Source organism: Acanthopagrus latus, chromosome 15, assembly GCF_904848185.1.
Source record: "Acanthopagrus latus isolate v.2019 chromosome 15, fAcaLat1.1, whole genome shotgun sequence".
Taxonomy (NCBI): domain Eukaryota; kingdom Metazoa; phylum Chordata; class Actinopteri; order Spariformes; family Sparidae; genus Acanthopagrus; species Acanthopagrus latus.
Window position 1 is genome coordinate 16,791,316 of NC_051053.1, and position 26,614 is coordinate 16,817,929.

The 26,614-nt window shown below is 42.1% G+C and overlaps 1 protein-coding gene across 2 annotated transcripts in view; it reads left to right on the forward strand.

Annotated features, from left to right (window-relative positions):
- Positions 1-26,126, forward strand: part of bcl11aa (BAF chromatin remodeling complex subunit BCL11A a) — a 54,677-nt gene extending 28,551 nt beyond the window's left edge. For both annotated transcript variants that reach the window (XM_037124412.1, XM_037124413.1), the window contains exon 3: positions 20,763-26,126. In XM_037124412.1, coding sequence (XP_036980307.1) covers positions 20,763-23,008 — 2,246 coding nt within the window. In that variant the 3' untranslated portion in view covers positions 23,009-26,126. The remainder of the gene's footprint in view (positions 1-20,762) is intronic.
- Positions 26,127-26,614: the final 488 nt, after the last annotated feature.

Consider the following 26,614-nt stretch of genomic DNA (forward strand, 5'->3'; position numbering starts at 1 on the left):
AGGAAGGAGCGGCGGAGAGAAGAGAGAGCGATACGCAGACACACACAGAGACAAAGAGGGAGGGCAGATGGTAAAAAGAGACGGTGCAACGTGTGAAAAGCAACAGTTAGCCCGTGTCTTCGCTGTGTGCCAGTCTGGCCTAAATAAGGCATGATTTTGACACTTTCTCCCCTCTCACACACACACACACACACACACACACACACACACACACACACACACACACACACACACACACTCCCTCTCTCACACACTGTTTCTGTTAAAAAAAAAAAAAAAGAAAAAAAACTTACTCAACTACATGGAGTCAGTAACACAAGTCACAGGTTAAGATTAGTCTCTAGTATTTGCCGTTTTAACATATTTTAACACGAGAGTGGCAGGCTGATATCACGTCAGAGTACAGGAGTACATCTCTAGTGAATTACAGTAACAGCAACACTACTGACTGTATGAGTGAAATAAGACAAGTAACAATGTAACTGTATTGCAAAAGCATTTGAATAATGATGGGTGTGTTGATAATTTCAATGTGTAGAAATCTAGAGATCTAGAGAGAGAGAGAGAGAGAGTTTGAACTGAGAGAGAAAACCAAAGTGAGCGATACACAGACGCATTTGAGATGAAAAAGGAAATCACATTTGCAATTCACTGATTGGGCATCGTAAATGCAGGTTATATACACATAACACATAATCCCTCAATGTTATGTCACGTTATGCACCAATGATCAAAGGGAAAACCTAAAAGTGATTTGAATTAGATTGAAATTCAAACACATTTGAATAGACATTTCCACATATTTTTGACTATCCATTGGCTCGCATGTATTTGAAAAAAGGTTTTACTTAATTTATGTTTTGCATATTACTTGATAATATATTTAGACAATATGTATTTCATGGCAATACATGGCAAGTGTTATTGAAAGCCTGTGTCAACTCTTCATATACGAGTTAATAAGTTCTGAAAAGGGGAAAATATTGGGATAACATTGTTTAATTTAAAATGTAATTTATCAGATCTACATACATGTAAAAAAATGTTTTGCCATTGTATAGCAGGCAGCAGGTTTCCTTTCTTTCTTTCTTTCTTTCTTTCTTTCTTTCTTTCTTTCTTTCTTTCCCCTCCTCTCTCCCCCCCATGAGAGTGTGGTTAGTCTCTGTCTCTCTGCACCTCTTGAGATAAGCGTCCAGGATGTGTTCCTTCAACCCGTATGACCCTGACAGACAGCACCAACCTTAATCCCACACACACACTCGCACGTACATGCAAGCCTTCGTCCCCTCTGGCTTCTTCCTCCTCCTATAGGTAGACGTATAGGGAGGTAAGGGGGGGGGGGGGGCAGTTGGGACACATTTTTTGGCAGCAGTTAGTAGGTAACATACAGTATATACGCACGCACGTATTCACGCATGCACCCACACACACACACACATATGCAGAGCTATGTTTCAACTTGATTTACAGGGCTCAGCTGCAGGGAAAGGGAGAAAGAGAGAGGGGCGGGGGGGCACAGACAGCGAGAGAGCAAGAGAGAGAGGAAGAGAGAGAGGAAGAGAGAGAGGAAGAGAGACAGAGAGTGAGAGAGAGAGAGAGAGAGGGAGATGGGGGAGTTTAACTTACAGGTAGCAGGTCTGGGAAAAGAAGACATATAGCTGTTGTATAACAGTTTTAAACACAAGTGGTGCAGGGTTTTACAGGGTCCAGGAGCGGCTGCCCTGTGGGGAAAAGAGCAGTTTGTGGTGAGGAAATATTAATTTGTGTAGCTGACACGTTATATACGACCTCCATATACAAGACAGGCATGTGGGTTACGTAACGAAAGTGGACAAACTATACCCGAATGACAAAATACATGTAGTCTGTGGTTTCATGCGTCCATCTCTAAGAGGAACAAGTGTGAAGTCAACCAAACAAATTTATTGCAGGAAATGAGAAGTTTTATTGGATGTATAGGCCAGCATTGTACATGAACTGACCGTGGCAACTATAGCACAGCTAATGTTAGGGAAATATTGTGGTTATAGTAAATGACAGACAGCATTACGTGTTTGTGTCCGTCACATGGTAGATAAACAGCGCATGATACGATAACGCCGCGTTGGTGATTTTCCTTAAACGTCATAATAAATGTTGTTCCAGGGCAATCATTGCAACTGACGGTTTCTTTTTTGGTAATGTCATAGCTTTGTGACTTGGGAAAAAAGTCCAGGAAATGACACACATGGGGAGGAAGACATTCAGCCACAACAAGATGGTCCAAATGTGGTCGCTTTTTACTAAGTTAAAATAATGTTTTTCTTGAGCGACATCGATGAGGATATTCTTGGAACAACACAGCAATGTCAGATAAACCAATATATACTTCAAACCCACCACCACACTTTCTGCCTTAAGACCAAATTACTTTGCTGCTGGAACAAAACATGACAATAACACCACAAAATGGTGGCTTCCTTAATACAACTGCACTGACACTGCTGAGGGAAATGAATTCAGGGCCCATCGAAGGCCTCTACTGACTGTCTCATGCAAGCTTCCAGGACCTTCGCTGTCTGCAGTTAAATGGTTGGCCAACCCCTGTTTAATTACTCTCCGCAACTTCTAACCTTAGCTAGCATATCCTGATTGTTATTAAATATGCTGCTTTGTATATATATTCATGTATATAAAGCTGATGTGTGACTTTGGCCGACATCAAAACTGAAAATGTTGCAGAGGATAATGACCCACATCACCGGTTTGTTAGCCATCCTTTGTAACTCTTCCTCTTCAAGTCATATCATATAATTCCTGAAATTATTTTTAAATGAAGGAACAAACAGGTCAATTAGAAAAAAAACACTGAGCATCAACGCTGTGGTGACTCATGCCTTTTCATGCAGCAACTTGTGGCGATAAAATATTTGTTACCCTCTGCAGCCGCTCCCAGGTTCTGCAGGATTAAGACCAGCAAACGCGGACAGGTTTTCTAATAGGCTGGGTGACCTTCTCATTAGGAAACATTTTTAAAAAGATCGCCTAACAGCTGTTATCAATATGGTGATGGCCTTCTGGGCTGTTTAGAGCTAATGAGGAGGAGAAGGATACCTTACCTTAAATGTGAGGAGTGTGTGTTTGTGTCAGGGCCCTGAGGGCGTCTCACTGTTTCCCCTTTGTTACGCTTGTTATTTCACCCGTTTTCATCATGAAGGCACCACAGTTCTGCTGAAGTGCTGAATGATTTGCCGTTGATGCTGAATAAGGTTGAGTCAGGGAGTGTTTGTGTGTGTGTGCGTGGGCGTAGGTGTATTCGCTCCGTATTGAGCAATGTTTATGTGTTGTCGCCCTCACCGTCTTCTGTTCCCAAGAAGACAGAAGGGAAAAAAAAATCAAAAAAAGTAGATAAATAAAGGAAGGAGAAGGAGAGGGAAGAGGTGGGAATAAACAGGAACGCCAAGCCTGCCATCTCCTTCTAGGAAAAAGTTGCGTCAGTGCGCGTACGGTTCTAAATCGTGTCTGAACCTGACCTGACGTGATTCCCAGCGCTCTCCACTTGCAAGGAATGGACCCTGTTTACTCTGGAACAGCCACTATTTTCTCCCTGACAGGAGCCTCTATAGTCTCACTGCCTGCATTCAAATATCAGCGTTTTCGAAGATACTCAGGAGAGTATTGAACATTACAGTTTCAACCTAACATAAGCGACTGTGGCCGACGATCTGAATCACAGTTTGAGAGGAGAAATGAAAGAAAGGAATTTGAAAAGCACGTCCAAAAAAATCCTGTGAAAGGAGACAAACGTTTGGTCTGAGAAATGCTCAGAAATGACTTCATGGTGTCCATCGCAGGTGTGTATGGACGTAAGCCCATAGACTAAGATGGGACTTAATCTGGGGGGGGGGTTGAGTTTAATATGTTCACGCTGGTGAGTGACTTTAATCCCATCCAAAAGAGACGCGTTTGATTTTTAAATCTCAACCCCTGCCAAAATTACAGCCCCTGCCATTATACATGTATTGTTTTTGTGCACTTGTTCCTCGTCACGAACAGTAATTTAAGTCCAGTCCAGAGAGACACCTCATGTCCCTGCGAGTGCTGCATCGGGTTATTGGGTTTTTGTCGGTTCAGTTAACAGTTTTAGTTTTGTGTTACAATTAAAAGATAAGAGAGAATTATCCCTGCTGTTGTAGAGTTTTTCTGTGCCCACAGGGCAAAAGATTATTGCCCACCTGCTCCTGTAATGTCCTGAGCATTCTCCTGTCTTTACTGGATACTGGAGTGCTGACAGGAAATGGGGAGAGAGACACAACACACAAAGTCCACAGCCAGAGTCCAACTGGGGACGCAACCCGATTGCCAAAATAAGCAATGGCAATGTACATTTTTGCAAACCATGATATGTGAAAATGTACATGTGGTGTGACAACGCTGGTCTCATGGTCCAGTCAGATTTAGGCACAAAAACCACTTGGTTCTGAGGTCTCTTTTAAAAAATATCTTATATCCGCGTCAAAATGATCCAGTGGTTTCACACTTAACAAATGTTAAACATTGTTTTGAACTGCAGTCAATGGCTTGCCATCACTTCACGCCCGTAACTTCACTTCCACCAACTGATGCGAAATTAAGATTATAAGCATGTGAAGTGGATCTGATATGACACATCTTATGGAACTGTAATTATATTATGTTGTCTGTGTGAACCTATTCGTGGTTTGCGAAATGTTAGCTGACAACATTTTTTATCCTGGCGACGGGGGGGATGTTGTCCAAGCTCTCAGGTTGCCCCACTAATTCTAATTCTATACCAAGACACTACAACTATAAAACAGATCCAAAGATCCAAAGTAAAGAATAAAGTAATAAAGAAAATACATTTCACAAACTTCTGATACAGAAAATGCCCCAGAAAGTCTTTTACTGGGCGTACAACTTCACTTTGCCAGAGAACAACATGTGGACACTCCTCTACCTTTATCCCAGGGGGGATGTATGGTTTCTCAATTATCCTCGTTTGGCTATCCCCTTCCGACCTGTGGCTGTATTTACGCGAACGCCCATTTTATCCATGGCTTTTAATGGCATATAAAAAAATCACTTCCCCATCAAAATGCCCTCTCCTAATAGCTTTTCAGAGTTGTTTGGGAGCTGTTTGGGTTTGGTCATTAGTGGACCATGAGTGTGTGCGCACGCTTATGCGTGTGTGGTGATTTGGACCCAGGCTGAGAGGCGCTGCGAGGTTGTCCTAGGTGGGGTAAAGGGTTGGAGGGAGAGAGGGAGGGAGGGAAGGAGGGGGCGGCATCCAGGCTGTGCCCGTGAGGGTGGGGTTGGTTAGGGTTTGGGAGTGTGTGTGGTGCAGCACTTAGGCCATCCTGGGCCTGATGGGAATGCCAGGCCCCCACACCACTTTCCAAATCACTAATGGAGCATCTTTGGGCTCAGACACACACACACACACAAACACACACACACACACACACACACACACAGATACTCACACAACATGTATGTAGACGCTCAAACATCTGAATGATTATATACTCCATGCGATGCTAATTTCTGTAAATGCTAGAGGTGTGTACAAGTTCAGAAATGCTCCAAAAGAAAGAAAAAAAAAAACCCTACATGCATTGTGGCACCACCCACCACCTCTCTTTCCCCCCCTCCGCTGCTTTTCACACTTCTCAATTATTTACTGGCCTTTTTGTCGTCTGCTGGTGGCCAGGCCCCAGGCATATGTCAGTGTGTGTTTGTGTGTGTGTTTTTTTGTGTATGCAGAAATGAATACCGCTTCGCACACAAACAGAGGAGGGCTTTCTCATCCGTCACAAGTCACAGACGTTTGTCTGTACCATATGCTCGTCCGGGAGCTGACCAGTCATGTGATCACTGGAAACTGTTTGTCACGACCACAGGGGGAACACACCGAGGAGATGGTGCTGACACACTCCATTTTTACACTTTTAAAGTATTTGTTGGATAATATTTTGGGTGAAATTTTTTTTATATATAATTATATGACCCTCTACTGCAAATCACTGACCTGAGAGCAAAAGATAGTATTTTGACTTTCACACCATCCAGTTATTTAGAAGACTATTTACCGCCCTTAAATAAACAAGAGAACTTGTTAAAATCTACAAGTACAAGCCAGCGATGCACAAATAATCATTGTAATTATCGAAATCACAGAGGCAGTTTTTTTTTTTAAAAAAAGGTCAAATGTGTGAATAAACAGCATTGTAATGAAGCAGTGTAGGACATCAGGGATGTCATGGCCTTCGAATCTTGTTCTCCAGATGCAAGAAAACATATTTGTTTGGCAGAGACCCCGACAAATATCACATCATGATTGAAAAAAATAAAAGTATATTCAGTGAAAAGGAAAAATATCATCCCCGCTACTTGTGAATCATAACGCAATCATAATATTTATCAAAATAGTCTCAATATGATTTATTTCTTCATAGCCCTGGTACAAGCAAACATATACATGTTTTACAGACACATTTTATTTATAGCTATACCTGTGATTTTTTATTCATATGCTATGTTGTAAAATGATTTGCCTGGTCATTTTTTTCCCTTTCTTTCTACTGGTTCTCACTGGAAATGATTGACAGAAAGGATTCTCTGTTTATGGAGGAATTATAATTGTAGACAAAGACGTTAACAAACACTTATCTGTCTACTTAATGTCATAAACCATCATTGCTACACACTCCATTATAGAGGGTTAACAACTATTTATTACTGTTTATAAATGCTTAGTGAGGGTAAAGCATTAAATTCTAATACATCTTTTCTGAGGCACATTTTGCTTGTTTATACCTTAAACATTTCTTGATTTTATTGTGCAGCAAGGAAAAAGATTCAGTGTCTCTGCTTCATAGTGTACAGGGCTGTATAGGCAGTTGGAAGTACAAACGTGGACTGTCCTCAGTGCAGACTGATGCATTGCATGCTGGGTCACCCTATGTACTCTACAGGTGCCCCGAGTCAGTCATCAAGGGCTTGATTAAACACACATGAAGCCAGTTCCCAGCAGGTCACATCGTCACAAACACACCAGACAATAAACCTCTTTTTGGCACTGACATATTCTCTTTCTCACACACACACTGATGTAGATTCACACAATGTTAGAATGCAGCTTGATGTTTTTTATTCCCATATGGTACATTGCTGCCTTGAGGCCCCGAAAGAGAATCTGGATGGATGACTGTTATATCATCAGAAGACCAAAAAAATAGAGCAGAATATTCCCTCCTAAAAAAACGCAAATCGCGCGGCGGAGGGTTATTGCGTTTGACATCAAAGCTGCCACAGATTTTCCTTTTTGTCATTATTGATTATGACATTTTATATAAATGCGGTAAAAATCTGACGCGCAAACAAACAAAAAACTCATTAAAAGTGAGTTTTTTGCTGGGTTAACCTGATGAAATCTCTCACGTTGAGGAATGACCTCAACCTTCGACTGGTGGCTTCACGCAAACCAAACCAAAAAAAAAAAAAAGTCTCTCCATCATATGACTCTTGGCTCTGGCTCACGCTCACCTTGTTTCTCTTGGAGGGCGAAAGATTTCCTTTGGCGATGAGTCGGGGGGGCTTTTCTCTCCGGGAAGCCGTCACAGTCGCCTTGCACACTAGAATGAATTTAAAGAGACAGGTAAACTGCTGCTCGCTTCGTATTAACAGAGCCATATATTCAGCCTGTCTCTCTGACTTTTTTTCCTCTCTCTTTCCTCCTTTTTTCTATTTCTCCATCTATGCCTTTTTTTTCTTTCTCTAGCTGCTCTCAGCCCCCCCGCCCGTCTGTAGGAAACGTCTGGGGGATCGATAGGGCTCTTGGGCTGTAGTGACTGCAGCTCTAATGAATCAAGCCTATGTGTTTGTTAAGTAGACAAGGTTGTGAAGGAGTGCTGGAGGGGAGTTTGTGCTTTATCTCGTTTGCTGTTTGTTCCTGTATCTGAAGAGAGCGGCGGGCAAAATCTAGGACTTTGATAGGAATTTAATATTAAGCCTCTCGCATTCGTTAGATTTCACCCTCTTTTGCCTTTTAGCTGGATAGATGATTCATGGGGAAAAAACAACAACAACAAATAGTGACTGTTTGCCATTTAAAATGTGTGTTATTCAAACCTGATCACATACATTATGTTTATATGAGTATATTGTGTTGCTGTCTTATTGGCCTCAGCTTTTGCCATTTCTTTTTTTTTTTTTACAAGCCAAGAAGCAGTGTTTCACTCGCATGTGAAAAAATAACCGGTCTATATAATTATTTATTATGCCTGCCAAAATTTGCCGCTGCGCCGGAGTCCATACTGAAATCCTCTTGTGAACTGTGCACTAAAAATCAAATGCCTGAAAAACCTCCCAAATTCACCCGAGACCCACTTGAAGTTGAAGCCTCGTCTAAAAAGAAAAAAGGGAAAAAAAAAAAAAAAAATCTTGAATTCTCGTGTTTTTTGTTGCAGCTTAAACCGTATCTCTCCAAGGTCGGACAGTGAGACTGTGGGAGGCTGTTTGTGTTAAAAGCAGGATGGCTTGTATTTCCTCTCCTTCCTCCTCCTCCTCCTCCTCCTCCTCCACCTCCTCCTCCCCCTTCCCTCCTTCACCACAAGCGAGAGCTATCCAGGAAAAAAAAGGCTTTTTATCGCTGATGGCTAATAGTCATAAATTTGTATTAAATATGTCCTCTATCGATTGGCCTTGTCGGATGAATACAATTAAAGAGACGGCACTGAGTGCTTCCCACCTGGGAGGGGAGGATGGAGGGATTAAAAGAGGGGAGGGATGGATGGAAGATCAGTGGGAGGAAAACAAGGAGGGAAAGTGGGAGGGAGGGATGGAGAGAAAGAATAGATGGGCAAAAGGGTTTTTGGCAGCAGTGTGGCTCCTCCGGTCGAGTCGCAGCTTGTCCACATGTTTCCATAAATGTGTGTGTGTGTGTGTGTGTGTGTGTGTGTAGGCGGTTAGGGTGTGTGTGGCTGTTTGTATTTTAGTGATTCATCTTCTCTCATCGTGCTCTTCGTATTTTCCCTTATCCCCCTCCTCGATCCCCCCCCTCATCTCCTTCACCTTTCTGTCTCATTGTCAAAAAACACTGGGGAAGAAAAGAGGCAGTGAAAGAGATGAAGACAGAGAGAAAGATGGAATGTGGGAAAGAAAAGAGGGATTGAGCAATAGAAAGGAGACAGAGAGAGAGAGAGGACAGCCACCTGTATGCAATGTTGATGGACAGATGGAGGGATGAAACCAACTGGGCGGAGGAGGGATTAGATGAAGAGAGGAAGCAAAGAGCTGTGTGTGTGTGTGTGTGTGTGGGCCTCCGGCCAGCTGAGGTGTTTGCTTGGCTCAGAGTGATCTCCCACTGTGGTCACGGCAAGACACACACAGACACACACAAACACGCATGCACACACACACACACACACACACACACGGAGTGATGACTGAATTGTCCTGCTTGGCAGCTGTTGCAGGTCCCTGCAGATCACTCAATACCAGGCTGGCTTTGTGTATAAATGTGTGTGTGTGTGTGTGTGTGTGTGTGCCTGTGTGTGTGTGTGTCGGTGACCACCAACCTCTTGCTTGTGGCACTAAAGAAAATCTGCTTCCTCTCAGTGTGTGCTCTTGTCTCATCAGGGATTTGGGACACTAGCACTGGTGTGTGTGTGTGTGTGTGTGTGTGTGTGTGTGTGTGTGTGTTTGTCCAAGAAAAAAATAAACTATTTTGACATATATTTTTAGTAATAATGAGAACTAGACATTTCCTCTAAATTGTCTTTACTCATACCCATATTTTTGGACTGAAGCTGCCAGTAGCTGACTGGGAGTATTATTATTGTTTTCTCAGCTATTCAATTGTGTGCCGGAATCACCCTCATCATTACACATTTACAATAATTCTATATAATCTCACTTTATTCTGAAGTCATTTGAACTTCGACAATTGGACACTAAGCTCTGATTTAACCGAATCACTCAAACGGTTAAAATGGAGTCGTTTCATTTCAGACAACACGTATTGAGCACTTTGCTGATTCGCCTCATTCGTTTATTTCAGCACAGCGATTTGTCGTCACTGACTATATTTAGTTTCTAAGAAAAGTCTGAGCTCAGCATCCACTTTCCTGTTGAAGCTTCTTCAGAACTGAAAATGTGGGTTCAGTCTTTTAACACCCTATCTGGCAATGTTAAAGAAAGCAAGATAGAATTCCTGGATCTGCCCTTTTATCCAGTTCTGCATCAAAGGTTAATGCGGTCTTTTCTGGGCTGGGATCCATCCTCCAAGTTTTTTCATAATCTGATGTCTAGTTTTTGTGTGATCTTGCTGACAAACCAACCAACCAACAAAAAACATAACCTCCTAGGCTAATAATACAACACGACTTTGGAGGGTGTGTGTCGCTCCAGTTACTGAGAGATGATCCGGTAAGGTCAGTTTGAGTGATGGGTCCACAAGTCTGAAGGCTTATCTGACAACAAAACATCCACGTAATCCACACAGAGTCCGTGTCTGCCTGTGTTTGACAGCCCATCACCACATGACTTCACTCGGTTCCGCAGCACAAGTTGATCCAGGACCAAACTTTTTCCAGACAACTTTGTGTTTCCATGCCACATCTCTTGAAATGAATGAAGGGGTAGCATTGTTGTCTGATGATTGAAGCATTATGATATGTTTAACTTCTGCACATCTGCCAACCAGTGATGTCTGACTGCCTCCGCATGTAATCTTTGTATTAAAGTCTGAGTTTGTCATCAGAGAGCACCTGGACAATTGTTTTTTATGAAAAAACATCATACCAAGTAAACTATTACTCTCAAAAGGATGTAATCAATCAAACCGATGCATGAGGCCTGCAATTAAGGCAAAGTCAAAAACAACGTTAAATGACCGCATAAAATGTGATTAAGGGTCACCAATCTGCAACAGATTAGTAGTTGAAAGAAAGTTTCTGCATACTGGGGTTTCAAGTAGAAGTCCACAAGCTGAGTCATTCAGTATTGTGTGTGTGTGTGTCAGTACCAAGTTTCCTCTTTGAAACCCCATTCTCTCTCTCTCTGCCTGTCTGTCTCTCTCTCTGCTCACATAAGTGTTGTAATTTGGATGCTCTGTAATTTCACTACGGTGGTTTAGGGTTAAGTGGAGGCTGTTCCTGCCATCATGAGTACCGGTCTTCCAAACGGACACACACACACACACTCGCTTATACACACACACATACACACATGCACACACACTGGATCATTGCTACAGTGCGCTTGGATGCTTCTACAAAGCCCGGTCCATTTAATTACATTTATAAACACAGTTTAAGGGCCCTGGCTGTGTCATTAGAGCAGACTTTACGAGATACATTACTATGTGTGTGTGAGTGTGAGAGAGGGAGTGTGTGTGTGTGTGTGTGTGTGTGTGTGTGTGTGTGTGTGTGTGTGTGTTTGTGTGTGTGACAAAGAGAAAGAAAAGGAAACTTTGTCACATGGCAGCTATAATGGGTGGTTGGATGGACACAGGCATGGACACACACATACAAAAACACACACACACACACACGCACACACACACACACACACACACACACACACACACACACACACACACACGAGTAGATTACTGGTGAGAGAGTTGCAGATAGCACAGTCTGTAGCCCAGCAGGGGTTCCAAACACAGAGACAGAAGGTATTGATATATCCTACACACGCACACACACACACACACACACACACACACACACACACACACACACACAGTCAGGGACAGACGGTATTGATATTTTTTGCTCATCAGCCGAGAGTGTGTGTCGCTGTTCGGCGGGACCACACAGATACACACATTCTAATGCACATACATGCACACAGCATGCAATCAGACAGGCTCAATAATCCATTGTTGTTTTTGGTAATTCAAATTCGTTCATAGTTCTTTCTTCCATTAAAACACCAGATCATTACTGTCAGGCCTGGAGGTTTAATCTTTGCAAAAAGTTGTTTAGAGGTATTCTGAGTTGAGCTGAAATGAGTTTTACAAGTGGCGGCTTTTTCTTTTTTTTGCTTTTCACCTTGATGGTCAATATCTGTAAATCTGACAAATCTGACAACTTTAAAGTCGATCACAGTAAACTGCTTTCTTTTTAAGATGAATAGGTGTTTTTCATTCTCCCAAAGTTTGAGTCTTTGCTTTAAAGAACTTTATTTTGCTGCAAAGAATAACTAACACTCTTAGTCAGTGGTGTGCATGTTCGCATGTGTGTAGCATTCCGGTTAGGATCAAGATTTATGAACAACCTGCTTGTTCGTATAATCTTTGTCGAGTTGTAGAAACTTAAATAAGCCATTTCCATTGCTATTGATCATTCCAAACATCCAAGGTGGATTATTTGATGCATAATCTGGCATGTAAACACTTTAATCATGCAGGGACGTTACAAAGTTGACGATGATAATAAACCATATATATATGTGTGCATGTGTGTGTGTGTGTGTGTGTGTGTGTGTGTGTGTGTGTATATATATATATATATATATATATATATATATATATATAGATATATATATATATATAAAATCCACGTGCTACACTGACACTGGTAATTTAGATGATAAATTCTGTCATTATCTGTCATCACTTTTTTCATCTTTTTCATCTTTCATTATCTTTCATCAAGATGAGTGATAAGATGAAGACGTCAAATCTGACATGGTGGTAAATGGAGCTGTGTTGTTAAGAGATGTTAAGAAGTTGAGCAGGATATTCCAAAAACAAGGTAACAGGGATACGAGCGAACATGAAACAGTGATGAAGAGTTGGCTGTGCTGTGTATGATCACAAACCTGTATTATTACAAGCTTGCAGGGAGATAAAAACATGGGATTCCTCTGTGACCCATGTAACCATCATCTTTAAGCACATCTTAAAGACAGCATTGAACCTTAAGGGATCAGTACTCTTGAGTAAGAACTACAGATTGTGAGAGGTGCCGTCCAAACTTGAAGGCGGGGTGAAAAGCACTCTGTCACAGACTTGCTGCATTTTGTACGTTACCTTCCTGATCTCTCTCCAAGAACTCTGTGTTTTTCAGCACCTTTGTAGCCTTGAAGTGGCAGTTCTCATAATTTGGGATATTGGTGCACACTTTCGGACGTTCCCTCCTTAAAAGCATTCTTCGAGTTACGTTTAGTTAGCGATGTGAAAAGTTAGACTGTAGATTGTCAAAAGCAGCTCCCAACGCCTTTATTGAAAAGGACGTCTTAACACTGTTCCCCTTATAATACCATCTAATAACATCACCAACTGATTCCTGAAACAACTAGGACCAGTGGATGAAACACTGACATTAGTGGGATGCAGAAATGAAACCTTTTCCATTGGCCACAAATTCAGATCCCCTACTCCCTCCTTTTTCATCTGTTGTAATGTTGTGTCTGTAGTTTGTCCACCCTTTTGCGATTATACAACCATTCTTTGCATCGGCGTACTCTTTTTGTAACTGCAGTATCTGACGAAGTTGCTTTGATCTTGCCGGCGACTTGTAGCCAGTAATAGAGGCTGATTTCCTTCCAAGCAGAGCACTGCCTTTTTTGAGCAATTGCAGTCATGTTGTTATGTGACTGTGTCGCTCCCTTCAGCGAGCGCACAGGACACCAGCTGCCGCTGTTTGCATTCCAATTGTTTGCTGTCCAGTTAGCAAGAAAGCCTGAGCATAGAGGGGAGAATAATTGGGGGAGAGCAGGAAAGTGCAGCTTCTTTTCTGGACCACACTGGAAGTAGTTGGAGAATTGTATCCCAGTGCACTGGTGTGCCAGCTTTTGATGCCAAAATAGCACTTACAGGAATTTTGTGACAATTTAATAGGATGCAACTAAAGTACGCAACACTGTTCTTAGTTGTGTTGGTATCCCTGGATTTCATAACAGTCTTGTTTTTGAACGTGACCACCATGCATTTTTGAGTTTAACCAACAGGGTTTTTAAAAAACGGTTTCATGTACAGTATATGCCCAAGGGTCATTGAATTTCCCCCAGCTCAAACAAGAACATGCAGTTCTGAAATTAAAGAGCCATAATTAGGGCGCCGAGATTTTCACATGACAACAATGATATGGTTTAGTGCTTTTGGGCAGTAAAGCTGACTGTCGGGATCAAAGCAGAAAGCCACAACTGATGCACTTGAGTGGGTGACGATGGAGGGAGGATGGCAGGGAGAAAGGCTGGGTTATGACAGTGGAGTCGATAATGTCCTGCAGAACCCTTTGGAAAATCATTTTCACTGGTATGGTTTGTTCCCAGAGGCATGACAGAGGTTTTTTCATATTCAAGAAGGGCAGTGTATCAGTTACAGCACAAATGTACGATCATAGTCATGAGATATGGGTAACTGAGTGTTGATTCCTTGTCAGTGAAAGTACATATGGATTATAAAAAAGAGAGAACGAGGAGGTGAGAGTGAAACAGAGTGAACTGAATTAATTTTCACACCATGATCACATTCATTATATAGCTTCACCTATTTTTCCGAACATAATTACTGTCAAATGTGCCCACATGACACGCTGTGAAGTCCGGGTAATATGCCTTCAATTAGAAGGGACATTACGACCATTTAAGTGAGATTTAATTCCAATTTTGACTAGGCGAGAAAAGAAAAAACATGCAGTTTAACTGCCTTAAGCACTTTGTATAACACAGTAAAATTAACACTGCTAGTTCAAATGTGATTATGATATTGTAGTCCATATAGTTTGATTCCTGTTAAATTGTCTTATTCTATAGGGATATTTAAAACCATCTGCGAGACTAAATGTTACCAATGTATGGTTCTGCAAATTAAGGAAACTTTAATTTTCTTTTGACTAAATTTCAGATTTATTTCGTGGCAATACTGTGCTTGTAGTCTGGTTTGGTTAGGGCACAAAAACACTTGGTTAGGGAAAGACAATTTTTTTCGCTTACCTGGTTCTGTCGCCACAAACACATTTGGAAATTGTCCCGACGTCTTGTTGAATATCTTGTTGATATGCCGTGGTTTCACGCAATGCTGAAATGCTATCCTGAACAGTGGTCTCTGGCTTGACAGCCATCTCATCCTTGTCTTGTCATGTATGTCAGTTCAAATCCATTTAAAGTAAATATGAAATGGCTCAGATTATAGAAACTTTATTATGATACAAATAATAATGTTGACCCCAAGGAGGCCAAGATTATGTTTCCTAAACCTGTAATGATTTTGTAACATACACTTATTTCATTAAAGTGACAAATATGCGACAAAATGCTTTCAGACATTTTAACAGGCCCAGTTTAATAGAAAGCTAAAATTCTAGTGAAATGTCCAGGTACACCTTTCAGGTAAAAAAGCAGGAGGTGATCGAGGGTGAGCAGCGATGCCCAGATGTAAATATAAGCAGCGGATCCTGAAAGCCTGAGGCTTGGATAGAAATCCCAAATTGTATTAAGGGACATTGTCCCTCACTCCCAGTATGCGTACCTAATCCTGTTTCAGCGATGTTCCATTACCTCAATTACTATCATCTCACCCAGAGGTGGACCCAGCCAAGGACACCACCGGAGAGCCAACGATGGGTGGAAAGAGAGGGGGAGAGGAAGGAGGAGAGGTAGAGAAGGAGGGGTGTAGAGGAGACAGTACTGTATAGTACAAAGAAAAAAGCATGGAAGAGGAGACATGAGAAAGAGGAGGACAGAGAGAGGAGATGGAGAGATTGAGGGGGATGAAGCTGTAGAGAGAAATTATCAAAAGTGATAATCAGTAAAAGGAGAGCAAATTGAGAATGTAGAGATGGTTAGAAATTCATGTAAGGCCAGTAAGATAGTGGTCGGTCTGTTCTAGCTGGTAGCCAAGACCTGGCATCCATTTTTGTTTCCCAGCTGGTCAGAGAGGGATGTAATGGTGGCAGTCCAGCTAATTTACAGGACAGAATGACTGGCTGAAGAACAGACAGTCACACAGGCTGACGTTCTGAGGTGGACTCGTCACAGAGAATTTCTATAATGTCAGTGTGTCGCTGCCAACTTAAGTGTACACTCATAAGTGCTGAGAAGTCCGTACGGTACTACAAACAGGCCTGATACACAGCAGATGCACACGCAGCGCCGTGTATACCACATTCACTGTCTCTGTTCTGAGCATGCACACTAGAGATCAAAATGACAGCTTTTTTTTTCAAATGTGCCTTTTTTAACGTGCAGCATTATCAGATGCAATATGCTGATGTTTATGGACATAAGCAGACATTTGTGGACCCTTGTGGACAGTCAGCCTCCTGTGCTTCCATCGTAGAAGAAAACTCTTTTAGCCTATGCAAAGTGGGCACTGTTGAAACTTTCTGTCGCTTTTTCACAATATGTTTCATTGTGGCATGAACTCTGTAACCTTATTTTTTACCTTATTCCACTGGAATTTTAGCATTACCGCCACACAATAACTTTTTAAATAATTTAATAATTTCAAGGTGAAATCGTTTGCAAAAAAAATAGCAAAAAAAAAAAAAAAAAGTACAAAGTTTTGGGTAACAGCAAGAAAGCCTAAGATAGAAACCTCAGTGCGCATTTGGATATCGGTATAATGATTTCAGAATTTCGCCTCTATATTTCCAGCACTTTTTTGGCCCCGAACAAATCCCCTTTTCTGGATGTGCGGTGTGTCTCGTCAGTTTGGTGCACTGGTTATATTCAGCTCCTTTGACAGCCATTGGATCAGAGTGCTACACTTCCCTTTGAGAGGGACAGATAGAGCTAGGGGAAGCTGCTGCATGCACACACACGCACGCACGCACGCACGCACGCACGCACACACACACACACACACACACAAAGGAGTCGTGAAACATGAGCCAAGCTGCCTCACTGCCTCCCTCTCCCATCTAGCACCACATAAGTGTCCAGGCAATGCCCTTGGCTTAATAGGGCTTAATGCCTGTGCTTGTCACTGTAGCATGGCTGGTATTGAGTGTTAGGACATTTCTGAAATGTGCGTGTGTGTTCTCTGGAGTCTCACTAGTGGCTGTATGGCTTTGACATTTACCCCAGGTAAAGAACCGGATGCTATTATTTACCCCCTCCCTCCCCTCCTCCCCTCCCCCTTCTCTCCTTCAACATTCCTGCTTCAGACTTAAAAGTTGAGGCAGGTAATTGTCACCTCTCTCTAAACTTAAACCAGAGGCATTGTTTCTCCCATCTCATCCCTTTCTTTCCCCCTCTCTGACTCTATCTATCTTCATCTCATGGTCTCCATTCTGCTTTCTCTCTTCATTTTTCTACCTCCCAGTGGTGGAGAGTTTGCCTAATGAAGTGGCTGATGGGAGTATATTACAGAGAGACAGAGTGGAGCGGTCGCCTACTCTAAAATCCATTAACCTTACAGTTTCAATCAGCGCGCAGACAAGTCTGAGCTACGAGTCAAAGAGGAGTGTGTTAGCTTTAGAGTTACACTATTGTGCCTCGTACTTGTTATCCTCAATATTTTGCTCACATCTTTGTCTGGAAACGCAAATCATTTTTACTTGTTTTATCATCGTGCTGTTCCACAGCTTTTTTTCCCCTTCTTTTTGGTTAAAGCAGATGTAGTTCAGTTTGAAGCACACATGTCTCCTTCCTCTTATAACACATAATTTTTTTTAAATTCATGATTGAATGATAGAATCCCTTTGACATTTAGGATTTTTTTCAAAAAAGCATAAAATTACCAAGGAAGACAGAAAGACAGAGTTAAATATTTTAAAAAAATATTTATAATGTGTACCAGAAATATGTTATTTATCTGCTTCCCTGTGTTGTTGATAACCTTGTGTTCACCAGATTTTCTTTGTGACCACTTGTAGAGGTCCTGGCCCCAATTTGGGAACTATTTTATAAAACCATGTGCACCATTCAAGGGAGATAGGGCTACTGAAAGGCTCCAACATTTGTAATGTTTTTAGAGAAAAACTTTATTTAGCAAACAACAATACTAATATAATTAATTATAATTTGATGGCTGCTACAATTTCCAGATCATCATTTTGACTTTTTGAAGAGATGCTGAGTATCTTGCAACACACATGAAAATTAACATGTGATATTTTTCATCTTCACAATGACCTGTCTAAATTGTGTTTACAAGACTGTCATGATCAGACTGTCACCTTAGTGAGAGAGAGATTTTTCATAATCAAAAATACAGAGGCAGACCTCACAGCCCTGGTCAATAAAAGATGGAACTGTCCCCATGCTGGATACATTTGTTTCCCCATATGGGCCGTAATATGTACTAAAGCATAAACCAGCTCCTAGATCGACCAAGGCGGGAGAAAGTGCAGTGTTACTGTGAGCACCGTGTCCAGGATTAGAGAGGGGAAAAAAGATGAATAAATAAATGAAGCCTCCCTGGTCCTGATAATGCAAATGATATTCACAGGTTAGATCCTATGCAGGTGGCCACAATTAGTGGTAATTTGTGCCGATTTTAATGATCCATAATTTAGCTGCCTTTCCAAACTGTTGGTCATGTGGGATGAGTGTGTGTGTGTGTACAGAAGAAGAGACAGGGAAGAAGAGGGATGGTCAATAAGGAGGTGGAAGGACATCAAAAGAAGGGGAAGAATGTTCCTCCACACGCTGACATCGGACCCTGTCTGCACACAGGCGCAATGCTCTAGTCTTTCATACTTCAGCGTTGTAAATGTGTGGTTATGTATGTTGTGAAGTAAGCCTCATAGTGTGTGGAAAATTACATCTCTTTTAAAATACACACACTCCCACGAGCACCCGTACACAAAATGTTCCCCTCGCAGTTATGTGTTGAATATGTTTTTTTTTCACTGCAACCTTTCTGACTCGCTCTTTCTGGCTATTAGAACCAAATTGCAACGTGTGGATGTATAAAAGCTTCCCTGTAAACCATGACATCCTTTTAGCTTCACTGCTAATTTGTCATATTCATTCTGCCGGTAATTAGCAGGTTATACATCCCAATCTGTGTCTATTTTTACAAACCACTTTACCTGTTTACATGTTAATGGGATGTTTTGGGATTTATTGTCCGGACACGTTATGGCAAAATAGCTTTTTACCAAAAAGTCATCGGAGATAATTAGCATCAGTGTTACGACCCCTAGAATGACACCTGTTTATTTATTCTGCTTTTGCAACAATATTACAGCATCGTTCAGTTTATTATGTGTGGCACCTTTTTGGATGTTGTTTATAACTGTTGTGGTTGCTATCCCACAAATAAGTGTATCTCTATCCACACCTAAAAACGTAACCTTGCATTGTCACAAACTGTGTTTTAACTGGAATTTGCGATGTGGAAGTAAAATAACCCTAAATATTTAGATTTTGCTACAAACTTGATCCATTTGGAGACAATTTTTGGAAGTCTGGGGTATAACAGCAATTCGTAATTCATTTGCATTGTTGATGGCAATAGTTAAGAGTCTAAATGCCTGGAGTGTGACATAAATGTTTAAACTTTGTGTTCGATTATTTGTGTATCCATTTGCGTATGAATCTCTGCTTCATCAAATGCAACCATTTTGCACTGTGCTTGGTAGTGGAGGGCTCTGAATGGCAGCAATGGGGGTTTGTCTGTCATCTAATCTTGTAAACGAGCTGATGGCCGTCCGTTCGGTTCCCTAATGAGATTACACATACACTGCAGGTCCCACCACAGGTCATCATCGCCGAGGCCATTCAAAGGCAATTATTGTTTTAAATGTTCCTCTCGTTGCCATCTCAAAGTGACTCTGCATGCTTTACTGATGGAAGAGGCTTTGAGGCAGACTGAAAGAGTTTTTTCTTTGTTCAGTTTAAGCCTAAATGTTTTTACACTCCTACTGTTTTACTTTCCTCAGGCGGCTGGGGTGCTCTGTCTGTGTGAATGGAAAGTGTGTATGTGCATTTTTATGTGGTCTGTTCAGAGTATGAACAGTATGAACGACAATATGGCTTTAACATACAGTGCAGATAAAAGATAATAAACTTGTACAGATTTGATTTTTATTTTACTCAATGATAAGGTTATACCTTAAAGAAAGTAACTCATCAGTCTGAGCCTTCTCTCAATTGTATTTTCAAAAACATTTGTGATTTGCCTGATTTATTAATGTATTTATGCTGTTGCTACAGTACTGTGGAAGCAGTAACTTACAAGTCTAAAGGATTCTTCTCTGTTGCCTCTCCTGTGTGTGTGTATGTGTGTTTGTCAGCGGGCCTCTGTTTTGGTAGATCAGTGGGAAGTGGTAGTCCGCCGGGATAGCCCTGTTTCTTTGTTCTGCTGCTGACAATGGAGGACTCACAGTCAGTCTAAAGGGAGAAATTATGTCCCAGAGCAGTCTGGGAGAAGAACAAATGCGTGCGCGCATGCACACACACACACGCACACACACACACACACACACACACACAGACACACACACTACTTCTCACATGCTACTCATGTGGGGCATGACCTCAATAAGAGCTACTGTTGTATTTGCAAAGCTCTCAACACCATGTGCCGACCACTTTTAAAGCTATAAGAGTTAGGCCTAGGGTTCAACTAAAAAGATGGTTCAGCCAAGTTAAAACAGTGATCCTTCATGGATTTCATTCTGGACACAGCACCGTTTATGAACAACTGTTTAAATGTTTCCAAATGAACAGTGAATGCTTAACAGACTCTTACATTGTCTGATTAATTCAATGCCTAAAATATAGTCTGGATATTGTTAATTATTTTTTTAGAAAGAATTCTTACTAATCCAATGCTTTCTTCTCTGTCACAACAGGTAAGGAGGAGCCAACCACCTATACCTGCACTACATGTAAGCAGTCATACGGCAGCGCCTGGTTCCTGCTGCAGCATGCCCAGAACACCCATGGCTTCCGTATCTACCTGGAAAGTGAACATGGCAGCCCTCTCACCCCACGAATGGGTGGGCCTTCCTCCCTCGGTGGGGGTGCAGACTGCCCTTCTCAGCCGCCTCTCCACGGCCTCCATCTGCCTCCTGATGCAAGCCCCTTCAACCTCCTCCGCATCCCTGGCTCAGGCTCAGGTGGAAGGGACAGTGTCGGAATAGGGGGAGGAATTGGTCCCGGTGGTGGTGTCGGTGGGGGCCATCATCAGCGTTTCCCTCCCACGCCACCCCTCTTCAGCCCCCCACCAAGGAACCACCTGGATCCCCACCACCTGAGCCCAGAAGAGCTGGCGCTGGCAGCCCACCATCCGAGTGCCTTTGACAGGGTGCTGCGCCTCAATCCTCCTCTGCCCCTGGACCCCCCTCCAACAATGGACTTCTCACGGCGGCTACGGGAGCTGGCAGGCAACACCTCAGGGTCCACTCCCCCACTATCCCCCAGCCGGCCAAGCCCCATGCAGCGCTTGCTCCAGCCATTCCAGACAGGAGGAGGGAGTGGAACTGCAGGAGGTGCAGGGGGCAGCAAACCTCCATATCTTGCCACCCCACCACCTCTTCCAGGCTCCATGCAGTCACCTGTAGGTTCTCAGACCACTCCTACTACCCCTCTCCCCTCAGCAGGGGCAACACCCTCCTCCACCACCCCCTTGAAATCAAAGTGTTGTGAGTTTTGTGGCAAGGCCTTCAAGTTTCAGAGTAATCTAATAGTGCACCGGCGCAGCCACACAGGAGAGAAGCCGTACAAATGTAACCTGTGTGACCATGCTTGTACGCAGGCTAGCAAACTGAAACGCCACATGAAGACACACATGCACAAATCCTCCTCGCCAAACACTGGCAAGTCAGAAGATGGGCTTTCAACAGCCTCCTCTCCGGAGCCTGGCACCAGTGAGCACATGACCAGTGCAAGCAATGCCCTTAAGTCAGTTGTGGCCAAGCTGAAAAGTGAGAATGACCGTATGCTACGTGAGAATGGGGAGGAGGAGGAAGAGGAAGAGGAGGAAGAAGAGGAGGAAGAGGAGGAGGAAGAAGAGGAGGAGGAGGAGGAAGAGGAAGTAGAGGAGGAAGAAGAGCAGAATGGAGAGAGGACAGCCAGAAGAAACAACAGCTATCATTTTGGTTTGAACCTTGAAGCGGCACGTCAGCATGAAAACAATGGTGGTATAGGAAGCCGACTGGGAGCAGTGGCTGATGAGGGGTCCATCCCCCGCTCGCTCCCTGAGGTGATGCAGGGGATGGGTCTGGCTGCCAGCATGCAGCACTTCAGTGAAGCCCTCAGCGCACACAAACGGAATGCCATGGCCCAGGAGAACCACCTGCACCACCACCTCAACCGAGACCATCACCACAATCGTGAGATTTGTGATGGAAACTCGGTGTTGGAAACAGATCGTGGGGAGGAGTGCTCTGTCTCAACAGTCAATGGGCGAGGAGCCTCACCTAACGAATCTGCGTCTGTTGGCCTCTCTAAGAAACTGCTTCTGGGTAGCCCCAGTCCACTCAGTCCTTTCTCCAAACGCATCAAGCTGGAAAAGGAGTTTGACCTGCCCACTCCAACAATCCCTAACACGGAAAATGTCTACTCCCAATGGCTGGCTGGCTATGCCGCCTCCCGACAACTCAAGGACCCTTTTCTGAACTTTGGGGATTCCAGACAATCGCCCTTCGCCTCCTCGTCCGAGCATTCTTCAGAGAATGGTAGTCTGCGTTTCTCAACCCCTCCAGGGGAACTGGATGGTGGGATGTCAGGCCGTAGTGGCACAGGCAGTGGAGGCAGCACACCACACCTCGGCGGTCCGGGGCGGCCCAGCTCCAAGGAAAGCCGCAGGAGTGATACTTGTGAGTTTTGCGGCAAAGTTTTCAAGAACTGCAGTAACCTGACAGTGCATCGGCGCAGCCACACAGGGGAGAGACCATACAAGTGTGAGCTGTGCAATTATGCTTGTGCCCAGAGCTCCAAACTTACTCGCCACATGAAGACCCACGGTCAGGTCGGCAAAGACGTGTACAAGTGTGAAATTTGTCAGATGCCCTTCAGTGTCTACAGCACCTTGGAGAAACACATGAAAAAATGGCACAGTGACCGTCCTTTGAGTGCCGAAATAAAGTCAGAGTAGAAGGCCGAACTATGGGACCTTTTCCCCGCAGCTATGTCCGCCATTAGTCCCCTGTTTATTCCCAGCCCCTTGTAGATTTGCCCCAATCCTAACACTCAACTTTCGCCAGTCTGGCGAAGGCTTAAGACCATGTGCTCTGCACCAGCACACCCCGTTTCCATTACCCATTGAATGCATGATCTGTATCGGGGCAATACTCTTGCATTGACGCAAAACTTCGAGCCTTTCTCTTGTGCAATAATTTACATGTTGTGTACTATTTTCTTTTTTGAGTTTTCCTTTTCCATTTTTAAGAATTAGTCAGCATGCATAGTATGTTTTTGCTAATCAAAAAAAGAAAAGAACTTGTCCCTGGTTGGTTAGTTGTTGAGTAAATGTGTTGCTGTTTTTCTCTTGTTCTGTTTTTTCTTTTTATTCTTCAAAAAGAGAAAAGACAAGAAAGATATACCATGCTGCATACATTCTGTAACACATATCATGTACAGTTTTGTTTTGTAACATGGAAAGTGAACAGTCTTTGATTTGACCCAATTCCTACAACCCTGGAAATGCACTTATCTTGATCTTTCTAAAAGATGCCATGTTCACACAGGGTTAAAAAGCAAGAAGAAGAAAAAAATTGCATTGGCTTGATGACTAAACTTAAAGTAACAATGGCCTTCAAATTTCTTTCAAAAAGACAAGGGGTGTGCTAGAATTGAATTTGTACTATCATTTGGTAGAATAAGAAAGAGTGCCTTTGATATCTCAAGACTGCATTGGCCATAATCTTATCTGGTATAAGTTTGGGGTCACATTAGATAAAGCTAGAAGGTTTAAGCCACCCAGGAAAGGTCCTTGCATCAAGCACCTGACTGCTCAAAATAGACTGTGACGACTCGTGATGAAAGATCAGAGAGTTCTTGTTAATCATCATTTAGCTACCTATTACATGTTCAATAGGCTCTTCTCTTTAATATGTGGATTTCATGGCAAGCATGGTACAAGCAGTATTGTGTATATCTGAATTATTTGTAGTTTTTTTCTGGTAAGGAGGTACTTTTGAGATAAAGGTAATCTGTAATGTACAATCCTGAACTTGAGGGATACAGCGCATGGCTGAGAAGTGTCATGCATCTGCGTTAGCACAAACCTACAACGCTGCTTCGATATGTCAGTGTGTGGAACAATGCATAAAGTAATATATGAGCTCCAAGTAAGGCTAACTTTATTTGAGAGCATTGAAATAACTACAAGCTAGACAGACAGAAAGCTACACAGAACTCAAAGCTACGTATGTAATATGGGGATCAGAGGCAATCTCTTTCATTTTACAGTTCTAATATCAAAAACAGGGTCATTAAATATGAATTGCAGAGGGAAAAGGAAGAAAGAATTGCAAAAAATACCTGTATTCCAAGGCTCTTAAAAAGAGTGAAATGCATTAATTTGAATCAGTATGCATAGGCTAATGCAGGGCACTTTTTTTGTTGTTTTCTGTTGCTTTTGAACCCAATAGTTCGTTTTTTTCATTCAAGCTGTTCATAGTATAGCACTTGTCGCTGAGAGTAAGTACTGACATTTTGCTTGCATTTTCCCACACTGATGCAATGTTGGTACATGTGTTGAGTCTAACAGCTAGATTGTTGTATAAAGGACATGAAGTGCACTGTTCAATTTTCCCAGTTTACAAATTCACGCTGAAGGGAAAACGTTGTTGAAATGCTGTCAGATGACGAGGGTCCCATTGTTAAAAGCAGTTAAAGATGAAACACATAATCTGTTGCCAGCAACTCCAGCCTCATGAACCTTGATCTTTGTACCCTTGCCGTTTCACCTTTGACCATTTGTCAATTTGTTACCCCGAGAAACCCCCAGCGCTTTGCCTGGGCAAAAAAATTCATCCTGTCGGCAAGGTCTGTAAATTAAATGGTTTGATGTGAGTTACACAAGTAAACACAGCTCCTTCATGGTCACAAAATGGATTGCAGCTTTCATTGACCACTGCAGCACCAAACAGCCACATTTACAAGGAGCTACGCTGTAACATTATTGCCGTTGACACCTGAATAATCTATAGACCTTGCTGCCTCGACAACAGACACTCAAATCTTGTTGCTCACACTGCGAGAATCAGTTTTTGTATAAATCTTCCTTTCATTATAGATATGAAAATAAACTTTTTTTTGTTTGTTTTTTGCAAATAACACTCCACTATCTCGAAGGGGAAACTGTATTTAAGTTTTGTTGTCGTTTCTCTTTTCCTCAGCGTCTTGGTGGTGTTCAAGACTCCGATCACAGTATATATGAAATGATGAAAAAAAGATGAAAAAAAAAACAAACGAAAAAAATTTCTGTGATGGTTTTGTATTTCTTTCTTTTTTTTTGCCTTGGCTCTTCACAGCTCTTCAGGTTGAAATACAATTTGCATTGGGGAAAGGATTAAGATTATATATGAATATATAATAAAGAACTTAAAATATAGGAAAATGCACACTCATGTCGATTCCTATGCTTAAACACATTTATGGTCTACTTTTTCTGTATTTCTAGAATTGTATTTGAATTCAATGTTCACTTAGAGTAGGCACTATAGTATTTATATTGAGGCTCGTATTTTTAACTGTTGCTTGTTCTCTCTAAAGGTATTTACCATACCTTGTTTTGGTAGTGGAAAAAAATCCCAAGCTGCCACGGTATATTTTTTTAATTTGGCAGGATAATATAGTGCGAATTATTTGTATGTTTAAAGAAATAAAAAGGAAAAAACCCCATAAAAAAGCAGCTAAAATATGTGGCATTGGGAGGCGTCACAGGCCATCAGATGGCCGCCGCTCTGTTTCCTGTCCACAGAGATGGTTGTACATATCTTCTTTGGTTTTTTGGTTCGGACCTCCTTCCCCCCCTGCTGCCATTCTTGTATGCAGTAATGCAAGCTGACGTCGGCCTGTTCTGTTGTGTGCTTCTGTCTCTCTCACCCCTCCCACCTGACTACATTCCAACATCAAGAAGAGAGGAAAAAAAGAAAAAAAAAAAAAAAACTTCATATGCAGTACATGGATTCCGAAAAAAAAAGCGTCAAAATAAATACATTTAAAAAAGAAATTAAATGTTTTGCAGTTTTTTTTTCATTGCCAAATACTAAATGGTGCTTTATATTTAGATTGGGTATACTTTCATATGCAAAGCATATTTAAAAATGACCCGGGGATGAGGAGAAGCCTGCTTGAGTTGAGACTTTTTTGTAAATGGCAATGCGGAATATTTTGTTATCAGCCTTTTCTATTCCTATTCTGAGAGCTGTTTGTTGTAACTTGAACTTGAACTTTATCTTTTACTATGGGAGTTACTATTTATTATTACCTATATGCTCTGTTCAAAACAGAGACATGGAATGGATCCTTATTTTTGGTTTCTTTTTATTTTGTTTTGTTTTTTATTTTTGGTTACAATATGATTTTTGATTTTTGTTTTTTCTTTTGTAATGGTGGCCGATGGTCATTGGACAAACCGAGCTCTTTAATTTCTGTTGTACTTGTTTGGGGTCTCTGTTCAGTTGTATTGGGAAAACCACTGTCTGTGTTTTCTGGCAGATGTCTGCATAATCCTGTTCACACACCCATTTTG